General features: G+C 39.9%; 1 protein-coding gene across 1 annotated transcript in view; it reads right to left on the reverse strand.

The window, feature by feature from the left end:
• The window catches only part of LOC133401195 (zinc finger protein 236-like), a 44,170-nt gene extending 31,400 nt beyond the window's left edge, over positions 1-12,770 (reverse strand). Inside the window, exons 1-7 of the mRNA XM_061673882.1 lie at positions 12,688-12,770; positions 8,982-9,115; positions 7,161-7,325; positions 6,908-7,086; positions 6,570-6,700; positions 5,717-5,889; positions 1,202-1,324 (exon numbers count right to left, since the gene is read on the reverse strand). Of these exons, the coding sequence (XP_061529866.1) occupies positions 1,202-1,324; positions 5,717-5,889; positions 6,570-6,700; positions 6,908-7,086; positions 7,161-7,325; positions 8,982-9,115; positions 12,688-12,739 (957 nt within the window). The 5' untranslated portion in view covers positions 12,740-12,770. The remainder of the gene's footprint in view (positions 1-1,201; positions 1,325-5,716; positions 5,890-6,569; positions 6,701-6,907; positions 7,087-7,160; positions 7,326-8,981; positions 9,116-12,687) is intronic.
• Positions 12,771-22,909: the final 10,139 nt, after the last annotated feature.

Below are 22,909 nucleotides of genomic sequence, written 5' to 3' on the forward strand. Positions count from 1 at the left end.
TACTCAGCATCATTGCATTTTCAAAAGCATAATTTCATTTTATTTTGACACAGTTGTCACTGTTGCAGAAATGGAAGACATTATGGTCGGGCAGAACGCTTTTGACAAATGAGCTCAATCGGTAAAAGGAAAATATCCCACTGCTGAACTGGAGAAATCAGCAAATTATTATTTCATTTGTACCATGTACCAATACGATCAGAAAGTAGAGGCACTCAAAACAACTTGAGAAAAGCCACTTAAGATAAAAACTAATTGTTGTTTTGCACAGACAATATAATACGATTTGGAGTAATAGGCTTTTCAGTGGACAGCAACATTACTGATATATGTTATTTAATGTAGCAACTATTAGCATTCAACAAAAGCATGTGGCTAGAAATTGCCTCATTCGATTTCATGAATAAAACTAAAGACACTGACGAAATGATGTTACTCCTCATTTTATTGAAGAGGTGTCACCTCCGTTGGCGTTCTAAAGTATGCAGCAGAATATGGATGAGGCCATGGATACAGAGAAGGGCTGGGCAACTGTCATAAAAGAATGTATAATCTTGCTACATATCAATCAATTTGTCCTCTAAGATGTAATCGCTGACAGCTTCGCTGTGGGCTGCCATCTGTGAACGGAGGATGTATTTTGATAAGCCACCAGCGTTTATGCCCTTGGCACAAGGCTCAATTAACGCGTATGAATTGAGTTTTTCACTTATTCATCACAAGGGTTCGTGAGGCTGAGAACTCACTGAAAATGAGGCACACACAGCGAACTATATGCTGAGCAAAGGTAATGTATTGAATGACTTTGCTCAGTTGAAATCTTCAGTGTGTGGCAGGCATAACACATTAGGGAATGTACATACAGTATATGTATACATATATGTATATCTGTACGTATACATAATGCTTTGCAGTAATATCCTGTTTATGTCTGGTACAAGATGGCTGGATAAAGATATTTTATTTATTTTGTACAACGCTTTTGCTGGCCTCAATACGTAATGTATTATTTGAGTAAGGTCAAAATGAGAAATCAAAGAGGTGCAGCAACAAGAAATGGTGAGGGGAAAATTGTACAGTAATACACAAGTTAAGAATCTTGCACAGAAACTATTTACACCACAGCAAGTACTTTAACCCATGCCACGATACCTAACCAGTAGGCTTAAAATGTTTTTTTCTACATGCTGTGCTTTATTACCGAAGTGCTGGAAGGCACATCAATGACAGAGATGTGCATCTTGCCGATGTGTGCATTCAAACTGCCCAACTTCTTAAATACGCAGCTGCAGTCCATACAGGGGAACAATGGCACACCTTTTGCCTATAAAAGAATCACACCAGAACATACATGACATGACGGCATTCTAGTTGAACATGTACCCCCTAGGTCAGGGGTCGGCAACTTTAAATACTCAAAGAGAGAGATTTCAACCCTTTTGACATCAAAAATTTAATTCGTTCCCCCCCCCCTTTTTTTTTTTTTTTTTTTCCCAACATGCACCAAAAATATTTGCAGACGCTGGGTTGATGCTTACTTTCAAATACAATACTAAATGTTTAAATAAGACCTCCTCATATTCATGAACTACAAATCCAAACTTAAATTATCCACCTGCAAAAAAAAAAAAAAATGTACACGTCAACATTTTATCACTTGTACTGGAGCGTGAACCTTAGCGCACAGCGTCTGCACATCAGGGCTGTAAAATGCATTGAAATGTATGCATAGACACCGCCTTGAGCCTTGTTGTGAGCGTCTTCTTCTTCTTCTTTCCCTTTCCGCATGTCCCGTTAGGGATCCCCACAGCGTGAGGAGGATGCTAACCTGCATCCTCCTCTCTAACACCAGCTGCCCTCATGTCTTCCCTCACTACATTAATCAACCTTCTCTTTGGCCTTCCTCTCGCTCTCTTGCCTGGCAGCTCCATCCTCATCACCCTTCTGCTGATATACTCACTCTCTCTCCTCTCGACGTGTCCAAACCATCGGAGTCTGCTCTCTCTAACTTTATCTCCAAAACATGTAACCTTGGCCGTCCCTCTGATGAGCTCATTTCTAATTTTATCCAATCTGGTCACTCCTTGAGAGCACCTCAACATCTTAATTTCTGCCACCTCCAGCTCTGCTTCCTGTTGTCTCTTCAGTGCCACCGTCTCTAATCCGTACATCATGGCTGGCCTCACTACTGTTTTATAAACTTTGCCCTTCATCCAAGCAGAAACTCGTCTGTCACATAACACACTGACACCTTCCGCCACCTGTTCCAACCTGCTTGGACTTCCTGACATCACTCGCCATTGCTCTGGAGTGTTGACCCCAAGTATTTAAAGTCCTCCACAGCCACCTCTCCTAGATGCTTCCATTCCTCCACAGGTAGGTCATCAGGACCAACTGTCTTTCCATTTTTCATCCTCTTGAGTGCCTTTCTAACGTCCCCCTTACTACTCATTGCTACTTCCTAGTCCAGCACACTTCCCTCTTCTACTCTTTCTTCTCTCTCATTTCCCTCAGTCATCAACTCCTCAAAGTATTAGTTCCATCTATCCAGCACGCTGCTGGCACCAGTCAACACATTTCCATCTCTATCCTTAATCACCCTAATCTGCTGCACATCCTTCCCATCTCTAGCCCTCTGTCTGGTCAGCCTGTATAGATCCTTTTATCCTTCTTTAGTGTCCAACCTGGCATACATGTCATCATATGCCTCTTGTTTGGCCTTTGCCACCTCTACCTTCGCCCTATGTCACATCTCCATGTATTACTTTCTCCTCTCCTCAGTCCTCTCAGTGTCCCACTTTTTCTTAGCTAACCTCTTTCTTTGTATGTTTTCCTGTATATTGAGGTTCCACCACCAAGTCTCCTTCTCCATTTTCCTACCAGAAGATATACCAAGTACTCACCTGCCTGCCTCTCTGATCACCTTGGCTGCAGTGCTCCAGTCTTCTGGTAGACCTCCTCTTGTCCACCGAGACCCTGTCTCACCTCTTCCCAAAAAGCTGCACAACACTCGTCTTGTCTCAGCTTCCACCACATGGTTCTCTGCTCTGCCTCTGTCTTCTTAATCTTCCTCCCCACCATCAGAGTCATTTTACACACCACCATCCTATGCTGTCTAGCCACACTCTCCCCTACCACTACTTTACAGTCTGTAACCTCCTTCAGATTACATAATCTGCACAAAATGTAATCCACTTGCATGCTTCTAACTCTGTTCTTGCAGGTCACCCTATGTTCCTGCCTCTTCTGGAAGAAAGTGTTCACTACAGCAATTTACATCGTTTTTGCAAAGTCTAGCACCATCTGTCCCTCGAGGTTCCTTCCCTGGATACCGGATTTACCCATCACTTCTTCATCACCCCTGTTTCCTTCACCAACATGTCCATTCAAATCTGCACCAATCACAACCCTCTCTCTGTCTGGGATGCTCAGAACTACTTTGTCCAACTCCTTCCAGAATTTATCTTTCACCTCTATCTCACATTCTAACTGTGGGGCATAGCCACTAATTACATTATACAAAACACCATCAATTTCAAGTTTCAGCCTCATCGCTCGATCTGATACTCTTTTCACCTCCGAGAGGTTCTTAGCTGGCTCTTACTTTAAAATCACCCCTAATACATTTCTCTTCCCCATCTACACCATAGTAAAATAATATGAACCCTACCCCTAAACTTCTAGCCTTACTGCCTTTCCACCAAGCCTCCTAGACACACGGTATACCAACCTTTCTCCTCATCATCATCTCAACGAACTTCCGAGCTTTTCTTGTCAATAGTCCCAACATTCAAAGTCCCCACATTCAGTTTCAGGCTCTGTGATTTCCTCTTCTCTTTCTGCTGAAGAACCCGCTTTCCACCTCTCCTTCGTCTTCAACCCACAGTAGCTGAATCTCCACCGGCGCCCTGGAGGTTAACGGCGGCGGTGGCGGACGTTGTTGCACCACAATCGATCTGGTCTGGAATTCTTTGGATGAACACTCATATTTGTTTGGCAAAGTTTTAAGCCGGGTGCCCTTCCTGAAGCAACCCTCTGCATTTATCCGGGCTTGGGACTGGCCGACAGTTTGCACTGGCTTGTGCCCCCCATAGGGCTGTCCTATCTCTAATTTTTGTGCTGTACAGTTCTGTGTGATAAATAATGATAGAAATTGTGAAGGTGACACATCTATGACTGTCAATAAAAACTGAGCATGATATTACCTTTGTAATGGCAGAATATTTGATGCACCTCTTGTAATAGATATGATTATATTGTGCAAGTAGTCACACACTGTGGCTGGTTGGTTTATATAGCAACGTGACAAGAGTTGAAAAAAAAATAGTCTGTCAAAATGCTCAGTCTTGTGGCCACTTGGCAACGCAGAAATAATTTTGAAAATTGAATTATGGATTCTGGAAAAAATGTAGGGTTTTTTTGTGTCAGAAAAAATGGCCTTGTTGGGAAACGTTTTTGTGTGATATTATCAATAGAAAATCTGGTCAAAAAATGCCTTCGAGTTAGAGTACAATTTTATTATTTCTCAACAAATCTCTTCAACTGTCTCATTTCGTCTTCTAGTCAGGGAACCCCTTCTCTGATTAGCTGACAAGTTTCAGTTAAAATATCCATTGATCGCTCATACAGGCTGAAATTCCAAGCAGATGTGTCAAAATTACCCTAACATTTCTAACGGCGTCATTTACCCGAAACACACGACTTAACTAGTGCAAATGGAACATTATTGATAAGAAGAGCAATGTGTGCAGTAGAATAGGTCATTTACTTCAGCAATCAATTGTTTTTCCATGAATGTATTTGTTATGGAGGATATTAGAGGCATTTGAAGTGCTCCTTTCATGTTTGTTTGTTTGTTTTTTTTAGAAAATTACAAATGGTGGCCACTTGTCAAGTTGCTAGTTTATAAAAACACGCTATATGCAGTCTGAAAAAAAAATTCACCCTTTATATTCCTAAGATTTTTACCACTAAATTATCAAATAAAGAATGTACTGTATTTACTTTCAATGTCAAGGAGTTTGGGTGGTGAGGAAGGAGAATGCTTCCACATGTCAGAACATGCGCATGTGGTAACTGAGTGAAGGATAAGTCAACATTGTACAGGAAACATGGCTGTTCAACTGATGGCCATTGTTCTGTTCTGTGTTCTGACACAGAAAGGAGATTTTAAGCTGCAAATGAACCAACAAGAGTCTACTTTATCACAGGTACAAAGACACCATAATGATTTTTAAGGTTTTTTTTTGTTTTTGTTTTTTACCAAGTAGAAGATTTGAGATTTTTGGTGTGAGGTAGACTTTACTCCATCTACTTGTGATATCTTGTGTTATGTTTGTAAACATCAAACCTTTTCCTTTCCTTCCATATGTGACACAAAATCCATTCTTATTCTGACCTTTGATTTTAGCCATCTCAAAAATGTGGTTGGATATTGCTTAAAACTATAAATGATCACATTGTATCCCACTGGGCAATTATTTATGATTGTATATGTATGTATATGTGCTTTCAAGTTGACTAATCAGGTTCTGAACCCATATGAGCAAAGGATAATGGATGGATGGATGGATGGATGGATGGATGGATGGATGGATTGCACCAATTGAAATGGGGTGAAGACTGTGACATTTGCAACTGAAAAAGCAACTGTTAAACGTTCACCAATAACTTTAACATACAAAAATGTGTCAAACTACTTATCCTGCTCTTTTACCTCTGAATGAACCCTTTGAACATGAGAGTGCAGGTTCCCCTTTTGGGAGAAGGAAGCCGGGCAAAAGATGCAGAGATGAGGTTTCTCCCCAGTATGTCTCACCATGTGAGTTTGCAGCACCACCTTCTGGTTAAAAGCCTTGCTGCAATGTGTGCACTTAAAGGGCCTTTCACCTGGGTAAAGATGAGGTCAGATCCATTAGGATGTACCAGGAAGAAAAAGATTATGCATTTTTCATAAGTAATAAACACTAATACAACTAAAATCCTTACAGCCCAAAACGTAATTCCTAAAACTGTAAACCTGATATTTGATACATAATCAAGAGTTTGTGTGAACGTATGGCTCCACAGCAAATCCACTGAGTTTGTGTGTGCTTGTTCCCTTTTCTTATCAATACAACCTCATAAAATAATAGAAAGTATCCTGCTGCAAACATTCTCACATTTAATTGTGTTAATTCTCCAAGGCTTGTTTTGGAGCCAAAAGGTATACAGTATCATTAGTCTCCAGTCATCAGTACCTGTAAAGAACCTGTGCTGCACGCAATCATCTTGCATAAGCAGATGTGGACCAATGGTGATAAGATCAACACAAACAGTTTTGGGTTCAAAATTAAAGACCCATATGTGCCAAGGACCATTCTTGCTGGTAGCTGCTAAATCCCACTGTTATAAACCAGTTTTAGGAAGTGTCAACATCTTATATGTATTTCACTGAGATGCATGCGATTTCTGAAAGGTGCATGAAAATATTTCATGTTCCAAGGGCAGAATAGCATCACTTTTTTGTGCTATTTAGTGTGTACAGCACAAACAAAATCATGGCGTTGTTTTCTGTAAGTCCCACTAACCTGTGTGTATGCGTATGTGTCTGACAAGCTGGCTGGGCTTTTTGAATGCCTTTCCACAGTGATGGCAGCTGTTGGTGAACCCACTGCGATCAATATTTTTCTTGTAGTTTCTGGAGCTAGATGATAACGGCCTGTAGGGAAGGATAATGAAAAATGTGCTCAAAGTTTGAGTTTTTAAGTTAAGTTTTTTTTCCAAGAACTTAACCACTGTAAAATAATGTTTTACTTTCATAAAACAATATTTGAGTTGACAGTTTGATCACTGCTATTATTTTGGAAGAAGGCTCATCTCCTTTGACTTTTCACAGTATTTTTTTTTTTCATTGAAGATTCCTAACCTCATTTTGATGTGACACTTCATGTGGTCCTTGAGGTGTGCAGATGTCTTGAGCTCCTTCCCGCACGTCTTGCAGGTGTAGACCTTGATGCCGGACAACTCCTTGCGGTGGTCCTCCAAATGAAGAGACAGCTGACTCTGAAGAACAAACTCATCCCCACATTCTGCACAGATCAGATTCTGCAATGTTGCAAAAGAGAGAAAACATTTTAATTGAGATTAAATTCACCAATTTGATGTGTCACCAGGCTCACCTCTTCCCTTTCGTGTAGCATAGTATGGGATTTGAGACTTGCGATGCGGGAGAACTTTTTATTGCATACAGGACAGGTGAAGTCAGAGGTTGTGTGTGTGGACTTGTGGAGTTTGAGATTGAACTCCACATTGAACGTCTGTGGACACTGGTCACATCGATGAGGCTGTGGGGGAAAAAAGGAGCCAAAACGTTAAGCAATGTATTTCAGACATTGGGACCCTGCAGCGCACCCCTTTGGCTTTCTCTGTCCCTCGCTGTTGCATCTTTAAGTACTTTCAGGTGAGGTACCATATACTATATATAAACACAGTAACACCAGAAGTATTTTATGAGTTTGCATTCATACTTAGACAACATGTAGTCACACGAAGACACATAATGCCAGATGTGAAAGTCACTTCAAATTCAATTCATGACGAGATCAATTCAGATGCATGGAATGCAATGAAACCACCTTTGTCAAGTATCAGTTAAAAAAGTTGCATAGTGCAAAGCAACAAGAAAGACTGAATAAAAATATAAACCCAACGCTTTTGTTTTTGCTTCTATTTTTCAAAAGCGCTACGACTTTTTCTACATTCAGTCGTACACAAAAAGCTCTCAAATACAGTTCACAAACAGGCTATGTCTAAATCTTTGTTAGTAAACACTTTTGTCACTTTATCCCTGTACATTCAAAAACCAATAAAATGCATCTGTGTTTGTTGTCCACAACATATGTCTGCCCATACAATAACCCCAGGGCCATCATGGCCACTCAATCCACTACGTTGACTTCAGCAAACCATTCATCCACACGACGCCATACAGGAAGCCTGTCATCAATCCTGTATCGTGAAAATCCGGATTCAAATCCGGATTCATCTGTGAAATGAACACCTCTCCAAAGTGCCAGACGCCATTGAAATGCGGGCATTAGCCCAGTCAAGTCACTTACAACGACCCTGATGGGGATGAAGGGGATACAGATGAGCTTCACTGAGACAGTTGACATATATACACACACACACACACACACACACACACACACACATATATATATATATATATATATATATCCATTTTCTCCCCCTGTGTGGAGTTTGCATGTTAGCTGGGATAGGCTCCAGCACTCTCACGGCCCTTGTGAGGATAAGCGGCTCAGAAAATGGATGGATGGATTACCTGATAACTAGCAACCCTTTATTGCTCAGTGACTGTTTTTGTCAATGTCTTTATGTCTCAAAAGTGTTCTCTATCAATTGACTGTCTGTTGTCGTACTAGAGCAGCTCCAACTACCGGAGACAAATTCCTTGTGTGTTTTTTGGACGTTACTTGGCAAATAAAGATGATTCTGATTCTGACCAGTGTCCAGGTGATGTCACAGAGACATTTTAGCAACCAGCGGAGACTCAAGTCACAATCAGGTCGCCAACTAGTCTCCAGTCCAGTGAGATGGGGTCTCAGTGAAGGCCCAGGTCCAAAATGCATCACACGCCACTGAGCAGCAGTAATATTAACAGTTGAACCAGTCACAATAAATGTATGATCTTCACCAAATACAATTACTTAAATACCTAATATAGCAGACCACTTGTGTTATGTTGCTGGATGACCTCGTACATTGCCACACAGCATGTAATATGAGCATTTTAATCCAGAATGATATTACCAGGTACATAGCTACAATCAACTAAAAAGTGCAACTTTTATTGTCCACCATTTTACTGATCTGAACTAAAACTACATTACATAGAATCTTGGTAAATTTGCTGCTTTCCTCTACTAACAGATATTGCGCAATCCTCTCAGTGGTATATGTCAGGTCCTTTTTCCTACCTTGTCATTAATCTCATGCTCACGAAGATGCTTCTGCAGCTGGCTCTCCGTGGTAAATATCTGTGAACATATTGTGCACTTCTTCTCTTTGAATTCGCCATCACTGAAACCAGCCACCTTATTTTCATTGGCATCTGCATCGAAAATGAAGAACAAAACAGACCACTGTTATCTCAGTTCAGTGAGCTTTTACATGAAAGTTGTTGTTTTTTTTAATAGTACTGTGGTGTATTGAAAACTCTATTTTAGACACCAAACGAGGTTCATAGGTATAACACCATCAAGTTGCCCATCACTCTGACATTAATCTTGTCTGCATCAGAACTTGTGTGATGAAATGCATGCAAAATAATTTTAGACTCACTATATGGGTAGATGAGCACATTAAGCGTGTATGTTTTATGTCAAGTTCTTTTCACCTCTATGTGAGTGAGTGTCTGTGTCCTTGTGGACAAGTGGTTGGGGGGGATTTTAATTCATGTAAAGCACTTTGGGTTGCATTGCATTTATGAAAAGTGCTATATAAAATAATATTGATTGATTGATTGATTGATTGAATGAATGAAAATTAAATGAAGCAGGTTCTCCTGGCAACAATGTATTAACAATTAACAAAAGCTTCGCTAATGGCATGAGAGTGAATGTTGAGAGCATATTGTACATCGACAATATCTACTGTGGTATTCATCTGCAGATCCTTTTCTAGGGGTACAGAGAACAATGTGAAGCTCATTCAAAAAGAGTGGGTTATTATTTAACTAATTACAAACACTTCATCAGTTCTGAAATACTCTGCTGGGGTGTTTTCATAGGAAGATGTACAATTTCTGACTGCAGAAAGCAACATAAGTAAGCATGCATTCATCCCACTGAGCACAATCTTTTTGTATCGCATTTACAAACCCCAATTCCAATTAAATTTGGCCATTGTCCATCCAGCCATCCATTTTCTGAGCCACTTATCCTCACAAGGGTCGTGAGAGTGCTGGAGCCTATCCCAGCTATCATCGGGCAGGAGGCGGGGTACACCCTGAACTGGTTGCCAGCCAATCGCAGGGCACACATAAACAAACAACCATTCGTACTCACATTCGCACCTAGAGGCAATTTAGAGATTTCAATTACCTACCATGCATGTTTTTGGGATGTGGGAGGAAACCGGAGTGTCCGGAGAAAACCCACGCAGGCACGGGGAGAACATGCAAACTCCACAGAGGCGGGGCCGGGGATTGAACCCCGGTCCACAGAACTGTGAGGCAGACCCTCTAACCAGTCAGTCACCGTGCCAACAATTTGGCCATTGTGTAAAATGTAAATAAAAACAGAATACAATTATTAGCAAATCCTTTTCATCCTATATTCAATTGAATACACTACAGTGACAAGATATTTAAGATATTTCATTTTTATTTATTTTTTTATTTTTTTTGGTGTTGGGGGCATATTCTCTTTGTTTGAATTTGATGCTGGCACACGGGCAACAAAAGACTGGGTGAGTTGGGTGAATGCTCAAAAAACACCTATTTGGAACATTCCACAGGTGAACAGATAAATTGGGACGAGGCCAGTGTCATGACTGGGTATAAAAGGAGAATCCCCGAAAGGCTCAATTGTTCACAAGCAAGCATGGGGAGAGGTTCACCACTTTGTGAACAACTGCGTGAGCAAATAGTCCAACAGTTTAAGAACAACAAAGTTCTCATTGTCAACTGCAAGGAATGTAGGGATTTCATCATCAACGGTCCATAATATCATCAAAACAGTCAGAGAATCTGGAAAACTGCACATAAGTGGCAAGGCCGAAAACCAACATTGAATGCCCTGGACGGTCGATCCCTCAAGTGGCACTGCATGAAAAAAAAGCATCATTGGGTAGAGGATATTGCCACATGGGCTCAAGAAAACTTTAGAAAACTATTGTCAGTTGCACAATTCACTACATTTACAAATCCAAGTTAAAACTCTACCATGCAAAGTCAAAGCCACACATCAATAACATCCAGAAAGACTGCAGGCTTCTTTGGGCGTGAGCTTGTCAAAGTGGAATAGTGTGCTGTGGTCTGACAAGTGCACATTTCAAATTGTTTTGGGAAAACATGGACATTGTGTCCTCCGGGTCAAAGAGGAAAAGGACCATCTGGATTATCAGAGAAGCATCTCTGATAGTGAATGGTTGTGTTAGTGCCCATATAAGCTGTACGGAAACTGGACGGACTGATGGATGGATGGATGGATGATGTGACACAGTGGTAAACAAGCCCATGTCCAAGCTTTCTTGGAACGTGTTGCAGGCAACAAATTATAAGTGAATATTTGCCAGGCAGCACAGTGGGACAACTGCTCAGCACATCTGCCTCACAGTTCTGAGGACCTGGGTTCAAATCTGGCCTCGCTTGTGTGGAGTTTGCATGTTCTTCTGCGTGGGTTTTCTCCAGGTAAACCAGTTTCCTCCCACATACCAATACATGCATGGTAGATTGATTGAAGACCCTATTATTGCCCGTAGGTATGAAGGTGAGTGAGAATTGTTGTTTATATGTGCCTTGCAATTGGCTGGCGACCAGTTCAGGGTGTACCTCACCTCTTGCCCAAAGATAGCTGGGACACACCTGCGACCCTAGTAGGGCTAAGCGGTACGGAGGTTTCTCAGTTTGAAGATGAAATATCTTATCTTTGTAATGTATTCAATTGAATATTGGTAGAGAAGGATTTGCAAATCACTGTGCTGTTTTTATTTACAAGTCCTAACTTCATCGGACTTGGTGATTTTGTTGTTCGTTTTATAACTGTCATTAAGGAGGGGGAGAATGCATTCATTTTAAGTGTTGGAATGTTCACTCCAGAGAACGCCCACCCTCATTGTTTTATCATATTCATATGGCCATAACATATGTGTAGATAATTATAGTACCACCTTCACTGTGAATTAACGTAATAGTCAATCATATCAAACAGTGCTGTTCAGAACGGTTTGCCAAGTGTTGCGTTTGTGACATGAACGTTTCCGTTGTGCAATTTTCTTGTTAAATGTTTTCTCATAACCGCCTGCATTTTGACGCGACAACATGCGCCTCCGGTTCACAAACACTGAAATTACGTCATAAATGTTGACGACTGACACGTTTTACCAACAGTTCATTTATTTCGCCAGTGCAGGACTACAACAATGATGTTGTTATGATGTGATAGCCCGAATACAGACAAGAGTATTTTTTCTATGCGTGGTTAGTGTAACTTCTCCCACACATAAACTAACCGTCAGCAGCTGGACGGGGTTCGTCGGACTGTTTGACAACATCCAAACGACAGCCACAATTGGACGAGTTAGCGTTTAAGCTAGTAGTAGCAAAACGACGAGCGAGTTAGCAAAAACATGCTAATGGAAAATTGCGGACAAACACCACAATGGCACAAAATACGCAGGTAGAAATCGACCGTCGGTAACGCAGTTGGTCTCTTTCCGAGCATCGATTTAGACTGGAAGTCAGTCAGAAGAGCCACCGAAATACTATTAATATCATTCCGCCTCAATCACTCCTTCGCCGCACAAAGCAAAGCCCACCCGCAATACTATATCCGGGGACTATATGTACTACATTTAAGTGTTATTACATACGACCTAGAAGTGTTTATTCAAAAAAACACCGGCTTTTTTGGACAGACTACAATCTATATTTTTTATTCGCTGCATTTTGGGACTTATTACCTGTTTCGTCGTCGGGTTTAAGTCTCGGTTTGCGAGGCCGGCCCCGCGGCATAGTTCCAGTTCTCTGAGCGGGTGTGCTATGAACAATTTGTTTTTCAAAATGGCGTCTCTGTCATCTGTAGTGCGGAGTGGCAATGAAAACGCACAGCTGCATGACGAGGGAGACATCTACTGTTTGACCTCTTGTAATGCTTCCACAGGTGTGCTTCACTTCTAAACGCAAACTATTACAAATACAACAAGCGTGTAAATGAAAGAGACGAACATTTAAATGAATGTATCTGAATGATATTTTACAGATCGCTATAATCACATTGCAGGGTGAAACAAGCAATTACCACACTTTGGTGTGCAGTACAGTGAACAAAGGGATCTGGAAAAAAAATCACGCAAAGACATTAAACACAAGGCGTGAAAGACTTAAAAAAGCAAGGATTACAGTGAACAAAGGGGCATGTTAAAATAAAAAAATTCATCAAAGAAATCAGACACAAGACTGTAAAAAGTAAAGATTATTTGAATCAAATATCAACATATTGTATTTGCCCTAGCCAGGACTAGATGCATAAAAAGCTGTATCAAAAAGATAATCATCATGAAAAATTAATAGTCAACATTGGTCAAGGTTTTAGATATTTTAATCAATATTTATGCACAGAATGGAGCAAATACAGGCAGTTCTCACTGAGTCAAACCGACGACATCACATCACTCCAGTTTTAACACCATTACTTTTGCTTCCGTGTGATTTTAGATTTTTGTTGTTGTTTTTTTTAGGTTTTACTGATGACTTGTAAAGCAGCATGGGTCTATCAGTCGAGCTTCCATCTACAGGATCAATCAAGACAAGAAAAGGTGGATTTATTTGTATAGTACAATTCATAAAGAGGAAAATCATAGTACTTTCCAAAAGAAATGGAGAAAGACAAGTTAAAATCACAAAATCACAATTAAAACATCAATAGTAATTCGTCAAAATAAAGTAAAAGACAAGAGTGCGGATAGAACACTTTCAGTTGTAATATGCATAATGCATGCACAGCTGAACAATTGTTTTCAGCCTGGACTTAAAACATTGTCAGAGTAGAGGCCTGTCTCACTCAGGAAGACTGTTCCAGAGTGTAAATGCATGGACCTGAAAGGCAGCTTCACCTTTTTTAGTTCTGACTCTGGGCAGCAGCGGTAGACCTGTCCTTGAGGTTCTCATGGTTCGGGATGGTTCATATGGGACCAATTGAACATGTATGTGAGCTTTAGTCATTAGACACAACTACCTTGAGCCAATGTTCAAGCTGAAATGTTCCTTTGCACTTTCATCTTCGCTGACGTCACAAACAGAGACATCATTGAGTAACTGGTACAATGCGTGCACGTTTAAAGCACTTTATGGTATGGTAGCATTTTTCCAGTCCTGGAACATACAGATGGTCGAAATAACTTTTCCAAGAGGCGGCTATAACAAAAATAATAGTGAAGAAAAACATGAAAACATCAAACATCCATTCATACTTGCTCTTCGTTGTATGTTTATCTACGCCATCACGGTGCCCAAAGCGATTTACAGAGGCTCACATTCATCCATTCACACATGCATCCATACACCAATGAGCGGCCATGCAAGGGGTTGCTAGGTCCACTGCGAGTAATTAAGGGAGCAAAAAAGTAACAGCACCCACCATTGTCAAAATTGCTGTACTGTAACAGGACAACATATCAGAGATGTACTTTGGTGCTAGGCCATGGAGAGACTTACACACAAGCAAAACTGTTTTAAAGTATAGTATTCTCTGAGCAGCAGGAACCCAGTGCAGAGACCTAAGCACAGGACTGGTTTGGTCATACTTGCGGGTTATAGTCAGGACTCGAGCAGCAGCTTTCTGGATGGACACCAGTTTTCTTTCAACTCATTTTTAGACCGTTATTGTAATCTAACCTGGAAGAGATGGATAAGGGTCTCTTTATTGATGGTTTAGACAGTGATTTTGAGATGGTAAAATGCTGATGACAATATTGATTTAATGTGGCTGTTAAAGATTTCGCAAGATTTATTTTTTTTACCTGATTTTTATGCTTTAGAGCAGTGGTGTCAAACGTATGGCCCGCAGGCCAAAACCGGCCCAACTGGCAGTGGTCGTTCGGGGAGGTGCAACACTGGAATTGCCAACCCCCCCATTGACAAAATAGTTTGAATTTTATTGTCAGTACTCAATATATGTCAGTCAGAAAATGGACTGTATTAAAAAATTCACCTGCTCTCAGTGGGATGGAAAGCTTGCGCACACTTACTTATGGTAGGACATGTTATTACTGCGTATTAACTGGCCGAGGGTTAGTATGTAAAAACTGAGCAAGAGAGATCCCAGGATGGACCCCTTGGCTACCACACAAGTCACTGCCATTTGGTCTGACCAACAGTTTCCGATTTGAACAAGTACAGTACTTCCTGTCCTCAAGATCGGACATGAACCATTTTAAAGCAGGATCCGGGATCCTTACCCAGTCCTCCAACAGGGGCAAATCTAGTTTGAATACTTTGGGTGGGCTGAGCCCATTACCTAATTTTGAAAAGGAACCCTCCTGAAATTTGATCCAACTTTTCAGACCTTGAAAAAGACCATTTGGTGGATGACCCAAAATAGGGCTAGCCTCACCAATAATAATAATAATAATAATATATCTATTTATTTATTTATTCAATACATTATAAAAGTCTGGTTTATTGGCAGAAAAGCACAGACTTTTTGTAACAGTATGAATACAGCATGAGCATTTCATCTCAGAGGAAAGGAATATTTAGAACATTTTGGCTAGTGTCTAGCTCTATTAAAGAAGCAATAAGTTGTTTATAAGTTCGCCTTTTGGTTTGAGTAATAGACAACACTGTTAGAAATGTAGTATATACATACCCATGATTTTTATTTTGGCTGGTCCAGTCTGTGACCTTTTTGTTACTATGCTGTTTCATGTCTGAGTCAATAGATGGCAGTGTGAGCTAAACAATGCAGTTCTGAAACTCTTGAAGCGATGGAAGGAAACGAGACTGTTTGGAAGAAGCAATGTTGAAATGGAAGTGAGCTGTCACGACACATTTGAGATATATAAATATATCTCGGGTCATTTTCACTCAAACAATGACCATGTTCTATTTTATCCTGTTTTGTGTTTACACACTTTGATTTTCAATGTAAACTATACATAGAGATAGCGATAGAGATTCTTGGTAAGACTTTGCAGGACATGTCAAGTTTTTCTGCAACATAAAAAAATATATATATATTTTTTTAAAACACACACACACACATGAACACGCCCTGTCTTGGCATAAGATACTTCATGGCGACATTTTATATTGTATCAGATACACTGGGCAAAAGGTCTTTGCTACTCAATTAGCTAGCAATAGCTCCAAGTGCCAAATTATCATATTAGCTAATAGCTACTTGGTACGCACCATTACAAGACCCTGTCGAGTAAGTGCGGACACATAACATTAGAGCAATTCAATAGGAGCCATTGAAGCATTGCCGTGTGGTCAAGTGTCATTTCATAGATTGTGTCAGGGTTGTGAATCGAGCATAACCTGCTCAGTAGCGTTAACACAGCTGGAAATGTGTGTAGCGGTTCTGACTAGAGATATGAAGACTATACAGGAGCAACCCGGCTAACCGATGTGCCTACGTGGCGGTCATGTTGGAAAGCTCGATGTTCCCTTCAAAGGCAATGCTTGGATATTGAAATTAAGTCATAACCTGTTCATTTCTCTACCGATTTTCACGAGATTTGCTGTCAATGCCAAAGCGTGTGCTATCACGTCGGAATTTGCTTTTTTTCCCCTAAAAATAAAAAAAAATAAAAAAAATTTTTAATTTATTTTTATTATTTTTTTCAAATTAATAGGGTGGGACAATATAGGGCTGGCCTCGCCACTGCGCAGCACTCAGATCTAGAAGGACAAAGCTTGAGACGATCCACTTCAGTATTCAGACAGGTATCATTCGTCACCTTGATAAAATAAGAGCAGTCTCAGTGCTGAAACCAAACTGGAAATCATCAAAGCAGTCATTCAGTAGAGGAAAGCCAGAGAGCTGTTTATAATCAACTTTCTCAAGGGGTTACCTAAAAACGGCAGTTTTAATATGGGTCGATAGTTGTTCAGTACGGTGGCATTAAGAACACTTCTCTTAAGGAGTGATCTACTGTAATGACAGCACTTTTCAAAGCCCTTGGAAATGATCCAGACTGTAGTGCACTGTCAACTAATTGAGTAAACTGAGGTAGTAGCAAACTGCTCAGCACAGATTTTTAGAAATCTAGTGGGCAAGGTCGACAAGGCAACTACTGCACTCAGACCAGTGATGGTCTCTTGGACTGTTTTATTAGTGTCAGATGTGAAATGTGTCAGTTCAGGTGTCTGTAAATCTGCGGTATTATGTGTTGTGGTGTTTATTGACGGTTTAATGCCCTGACCTTGTCTTTAACACATTTTGCAAACTTCCACTTAGATCTGGAAACAAATGAGAAAGGCAATGGAACAAGAGGGATTGCTAACCTATTAACTGTGGCAAACAGGACACAAGAGTTGTTACTACACCGAACCTCCCTTTTTTGTGTGCCCTTAGCGCTTTACCGCATTATCATTGATGACAATCAAAATTGGTGACATCTTTTAGATCACTTCCTAAAAACAAACAAACAAACAAAAAACTTTCCAGATTGTCTTTGTTTTTTTGTTTTGTTTTAGTTTGTTTGTGTTTTTATGCTTGTGAGTGTTATTATTATTGTAATGTTAATATATATTATTTTATAAATGTTTTCTTCTTCTGTCCAAGCATTTCGTAAAAACGTTTTTCAAAGTGACGTATAAATAAAGTTCTCTGTATGTTCCACATATATTGGGGACTGACAATAGATTTTACCATACCATACATCAAACAATACACACAAATAGGCTACTATAAAATACTATAAAATACTTTAATACGATGTAACTAAAAACAAATCAGGGACATTATTCAGGTGTTATGGAGGGTGGGGGTTCAGATAAACAGTTTATCGTTCACATCCATACAATATTTGAGGTTGGCCAGCAGAGAGAGCCATTGAGTAATCTATAGTCGATTGTGAGTCAAAATGTAAATTGGCATACACTAAAAGGGTCTTGTTTAACAATTGCTAATTGAGTGGAGGATATATAACATAGTCTCGCGATATCTCCATGCACATAAACTCGCCTCACACATGGCTGTTTATTCATATTTGGTATTCATATAGCATAGCAAGAATGTTTATTTTTTTAATTGACATTTCTGTGACCTGTAACATGACTCTCCATTCATTTAAAATGATACACACACAAAAATATATATACTGTCTGTATAATCAGAGTAATTATAAACCCCAAAAAACTATAAAAGCTTGAGAGTTATTCAATCACCATGACATTTAACCATCCCCCCCAAATTACCACATTTGTCTGCTTTATTAATCCCTTTTCAGTTTTCAGTTTGGTTGGGAAAATAATATACAAATTTGGATTTGATGAGATATTAATCAACTGACATCCATGTATTCCATTTTACAGACAATTCTACAGTGCCCTGGAAGTGGAAAACTATATAACAAATTGTGAAACATTTTTACATTTCAGAAAACAATTTAACAAAAGCCAAAACACTTTGTGTTTTCTGAATTGTAAAAGTGTATCGTTTTTTGTTAATTTGTTTTCTGAAACGTGAAAGTGTTTTGGTTTTTGTTACTTTGCTGAAATGTAAAAGTTATTCGGCTTTTGTTCATTTGTTTTCTGAAATGTAAAAGTGTTTTGACTTTTGTTCATTTGTTTTCTGAAATATAAAAGTGTTTTGACTTTTGTTAATTTGTTTACTTAAATATAAAAGTGTTTTGACTTTTGTTAATTAGTTTTCTGAAATGTAAGTGTTTTGACTTTTGTTCATTTGTTTTCTGAAATGTTAAAGTGTTTCACAATTTGTTATATTGTTTTGCACTTCCAGGCCACCGTAAAATTCAGTATAACATTTCAATTAAAATAAATAAATAAATAAAACAGTCCATTGGTTCAAATTTACACTCTTTCCTTTTTTTGTAGCCAACAAGGAACGGTTTGTGGCTTGCCTTCTGGTGAACAAGTTGGTGTACGTAACAATTTAAAAACATGCATTACTACCTGTCCCCTCAGTGCTACACAAAGGCCTTTCAACCTCTGAAAACAAAAGAGAGTAACATCATTGTAATTTGGTGGAATAAGGTGGTTGTCTATGTCACCCTTTCCACTGCCTCTATTCTCTATATTATTGTTTTTCCCTTTTAACCTGTGTTATAGTCTCTTCCCTCTTGACACATTCAGATTTGGGTAATTAATCAGTGAAACTGTCACCACAAGAGGGATTATCAGGAAGACTACCTAATAGTTTTCTCAGACAACACACTAAATTAATGTAGTGGAAAACATTGCGGTGTGTCAGAGACCCATCCTTGCTAGCGATGTTTACAAAGCCGTCAAACAATGCAGTGATGACATTTTCTATTTTATTTTTTATCCACAGAAGTGGATACACTGTCAAGTCAGACGACAACATGTTTTACATATTTGCTGCTGAAGTACATGTGCATGATGGATTTTAACAATTCTTCAATGTAACCCCTTTAGTTTCTTGCTATGTTTGGGTAGGTTTCTGTGACATTCCTGAGAGCCAGATAGGAAATTCAGCCATAAAATTCGCCATTTAATCAGCACAAGGCCAGTCTGTGAATACTCAATGACAAAGAGACAGGTGACATCATGACCTTTTGAGTGACCTTGCTCACAAAGATTTCACATTCTGCCAATGTTTCTTCTCCCAGGTGTGGACTGATTTCCTACTGTGTTGTCAGAGTCCACACTCCAGCGCCACGGAACCAATCATTCTTTGGCATCACAAAAATAGCATGTGACAGCCATGGTCACCACGGGGGGCTTCCCTTGTGACCGTCCCCACAGGAGAGGAGCATTGAGGTAAAGTCTTGCATGGCAACATTTTCAACGCTGCTGAGTTGTATCAACACTAAGAATAACTAAAAGACATTGCTAACAGAACATCAATTACATAAAATCAAGATTAGATTAGTCAAGAAAATACACAAACCAAAATGGAATTGATCATATTCAGGTGAGTTGCTAGGTAGGTTGGTGTGTGGATGGCTGGATAAATGGATAAACAATAGGTACCATTTAGCCTCCCACTGGGTGTTACTAGGGGGAGAAGAGATAAAAAGCATTATACAAACAAAACGTTACAGCCAAGGCACACATTAATGCATACTAAAGGTGAGCCGCTCTAACATAAAGCCCAATTCCCAGCTAGCTGGGCTTAAAAGATGAAATAGCAATGCAGGAGTGTTTTATGATTAATAATGTAGGGCTGTCCATCTTCAGTAAAGAGAAAGCCCATCCAAACACCAGAGGTATCAGGGCTCTTTCATTTTATACTACTGAAGCTCAACAGAGCAGCATAAGCATCCTTACTGTATTGCTACTTTACGCATAGAACTGTCAAAAAAGTGTACATTTCACACATGAAGGATAGCGTACACTTAAAACAATGAAATGACTCATCTAATGAACGATATAATTCTAGTGTAATTATACTACTGAAGTCTGTACTTCGATATAATGTAATCTCTACAATAATAGGTCACTACTGAGGATGTTGAAAATGCTATGTAAGGCTTGATACAAACAATTATTTATGTTCACTCTACTTTTTATCACACAACATTCATAACCTGATCTTCTGATCATTTTCACATCTTGCTGTTGAATTGTTGTGACCACAGCCCAGTCTCTCCTCTCCTCAGCCACCACGAATACAAACATACATACACACTAACTTGCACAAAACGTCTACCCTCAATGCAACATACTGCATATTCATCTGTGAGTGCCTGAATGCACATACAAATGCACACCAGATACCCCACCCACTCACTTTTAAAGACACAGCTACAGGAAAGATAACAGCTTATTGTGTTATATTTGTACAATTGTAGGCAATGGCATATGCATGTATAGTACATACCTGTATGCTGTAAAATCCTGACCACTTCTGCATCAAGTATGACACATAAGGATACAGTAATCATCCACCTACCACATGAAGCCATGTCCCCATGACAGCTCCGATCAATTATACACTGTTAAAGGCTAGTCCCAGAACTGCCACAGAGACTTCCTAATGCCTTTTTCCCCACTGCATGGTGCTAACAAAATCCATTTTCTTCTACACCTAAACCTAATTACAGGTAGAAATGGGCAGCTTGAGATGAAAAGCTGGGAGAGGCTTTGATGGCTGGTGGGTAGTGACTCAAAAACAGAGCAAACAGGTAATTAACATGACAATGGGGATGAGGCCAGAGTCTCAAACAAAGAAACAAGTGTCTTTGGGACTGCAGAAGCGGCGGTTGTGCAGATGTGGTCTATATTGTGTTTGCTCAGGGATTCTAAAGCGCTGTTGTGATATTGAGGGAGATGATAATGAAGGCTGAATTTTTTTTTCTGTGCAATTAGTTCAATGTAAAGATATAGTGAGGGAGAAAATGAGAGCTTGTCTCCCTACTTTGGCCGAGGGGGGATGGGGGGGGGGGGGGTGGGGGGGGGGGGGGACCAGACTCTTAAGCGGGGTGTTGATATCTTGTGCAGTGATAAATAATTAATGTTCTGACAAAGTACACCTCTTTCATTTTTCATAGCTGCATATTTATGGGCGAGTCATTAAGATGTGATAGCTGTATCCGTTTAAAATGTCAGGTGAATAACCTCGTTATCACCCTTCTTCAAGTATTAAATAACCTCTCACAGTGCCATTTTGCAAGATGCAGTCAATAGGGAATGGGCACAGCTGCCTCACAGTTAGGAGCTCTGGGTACAAATCCTTGTGTGGAGTTTTCATGTTCTCCCCGTGCTTGCCTTCATAGCTGCATGTGTAATGGGGAATTTCGGCTCTTTTTCAAGAGCCGTTTTTTTTTAGATTTGGCTCTCTAAAAAGAGCCAGCTATTTCGGCTCCCAAGAGGCTCCTCAATTTTTTTTTTGTCTCTTCAATTAATTTATTGCCAAATGATGGCTCAAGTGAATTACTAATTCAAAACAATACATTATATTGGATACACATTACTATATTATTTTATTAATTCACATAGAGGGCTGCAAAATAGACTGTAAATTACAAACAAAGGACCATCAAAATGCGTAATATTTTTATGTATTATTGAATTATTGCAGTAGCCACATGGATGTTAAGGATGAACAACAGTTTCTCTTGCCTATTTTTTTCTTCTTTAACTCAAGTAATGTATGAACACACATGCCTAATTCAGGTTGTTTGTGGAGCATTCCGGATATGAAATTTTAATTTTGTTTTCACTCTGCCCTCGAACTATCCATCCATCCATCCATTTTCTGAGCCGCTTATCCTCACAGGGGTTGCGGGAGTGCTGGAGCCTATCCCAGCTATCTTCGGACAGTATGCGGGCTACACCATGAACTGGTTGCCAGCCAATCGCAGGGCACATACAAAGAAACAACCAACCGCACTCACATTCAAACCTATGAGCAATTTGGAGTCTTCAATTAACCTACCATGCATGTTTTTGGGATGTTGGAGGAAACCGGAGTGCCCGGAGAACAGGTAGAACATCCAAACTCCACACAGGCGGGGCCAGGGATTGAACCCAGGTCCTCAGAACTGTGAGGCAGACGCTCTAACCAGTCGTCCACCGTGCCGCCCCCTCGAACTATCTATTAACTTCAAAATGTACCTTGTGTTTTGATTCCCATTTTTTCACCTTAGTGTCTCCAGTTTGTGTGCTCACTGTGCTGTGTGTCTGTAACCGCCCCATTTTCCCCTTCTGCTTAATGTGGCCACACATGACAATGTCACACATCTTGATCAATCATATGTAGCTTTAACAGAAAGAAAGACACAAAAAAACCAACAAATCAGCTCCTAATCAGGAGCCAGCTTCCATGGTTCACCTCAAAGAGCCGGCAGGTCGTTTGTGAACGATACATCACTAGTTACCAGTGAGATCAGGGAGATGTTGCAAAGGAAACAGATTTGATATAGAACAGTCTTAAATTCAGGTTTTGTTTTCTGCTGAGTGCCCTGATTTGTTTCCAATATTATGATGAATGTAAATTTCTGTGCCTGTACATAAAGGTTTCAGCTAAAT

This window comes from Phycodurus eques, chromosome 4 (genome assembly GCF_024500275.1).
Source record: "Phycodurus eques isolate BA_2022a chromosome 4, UOR_Pequ_1.1, whole genome shotgun sequence".
Lineage (NCBI taxonomy): Eukaryota > Metazoa > Chordata > Actinopteri > Syngnathiformes > Syngnathidae > Phycodurus > Phycodurus eques.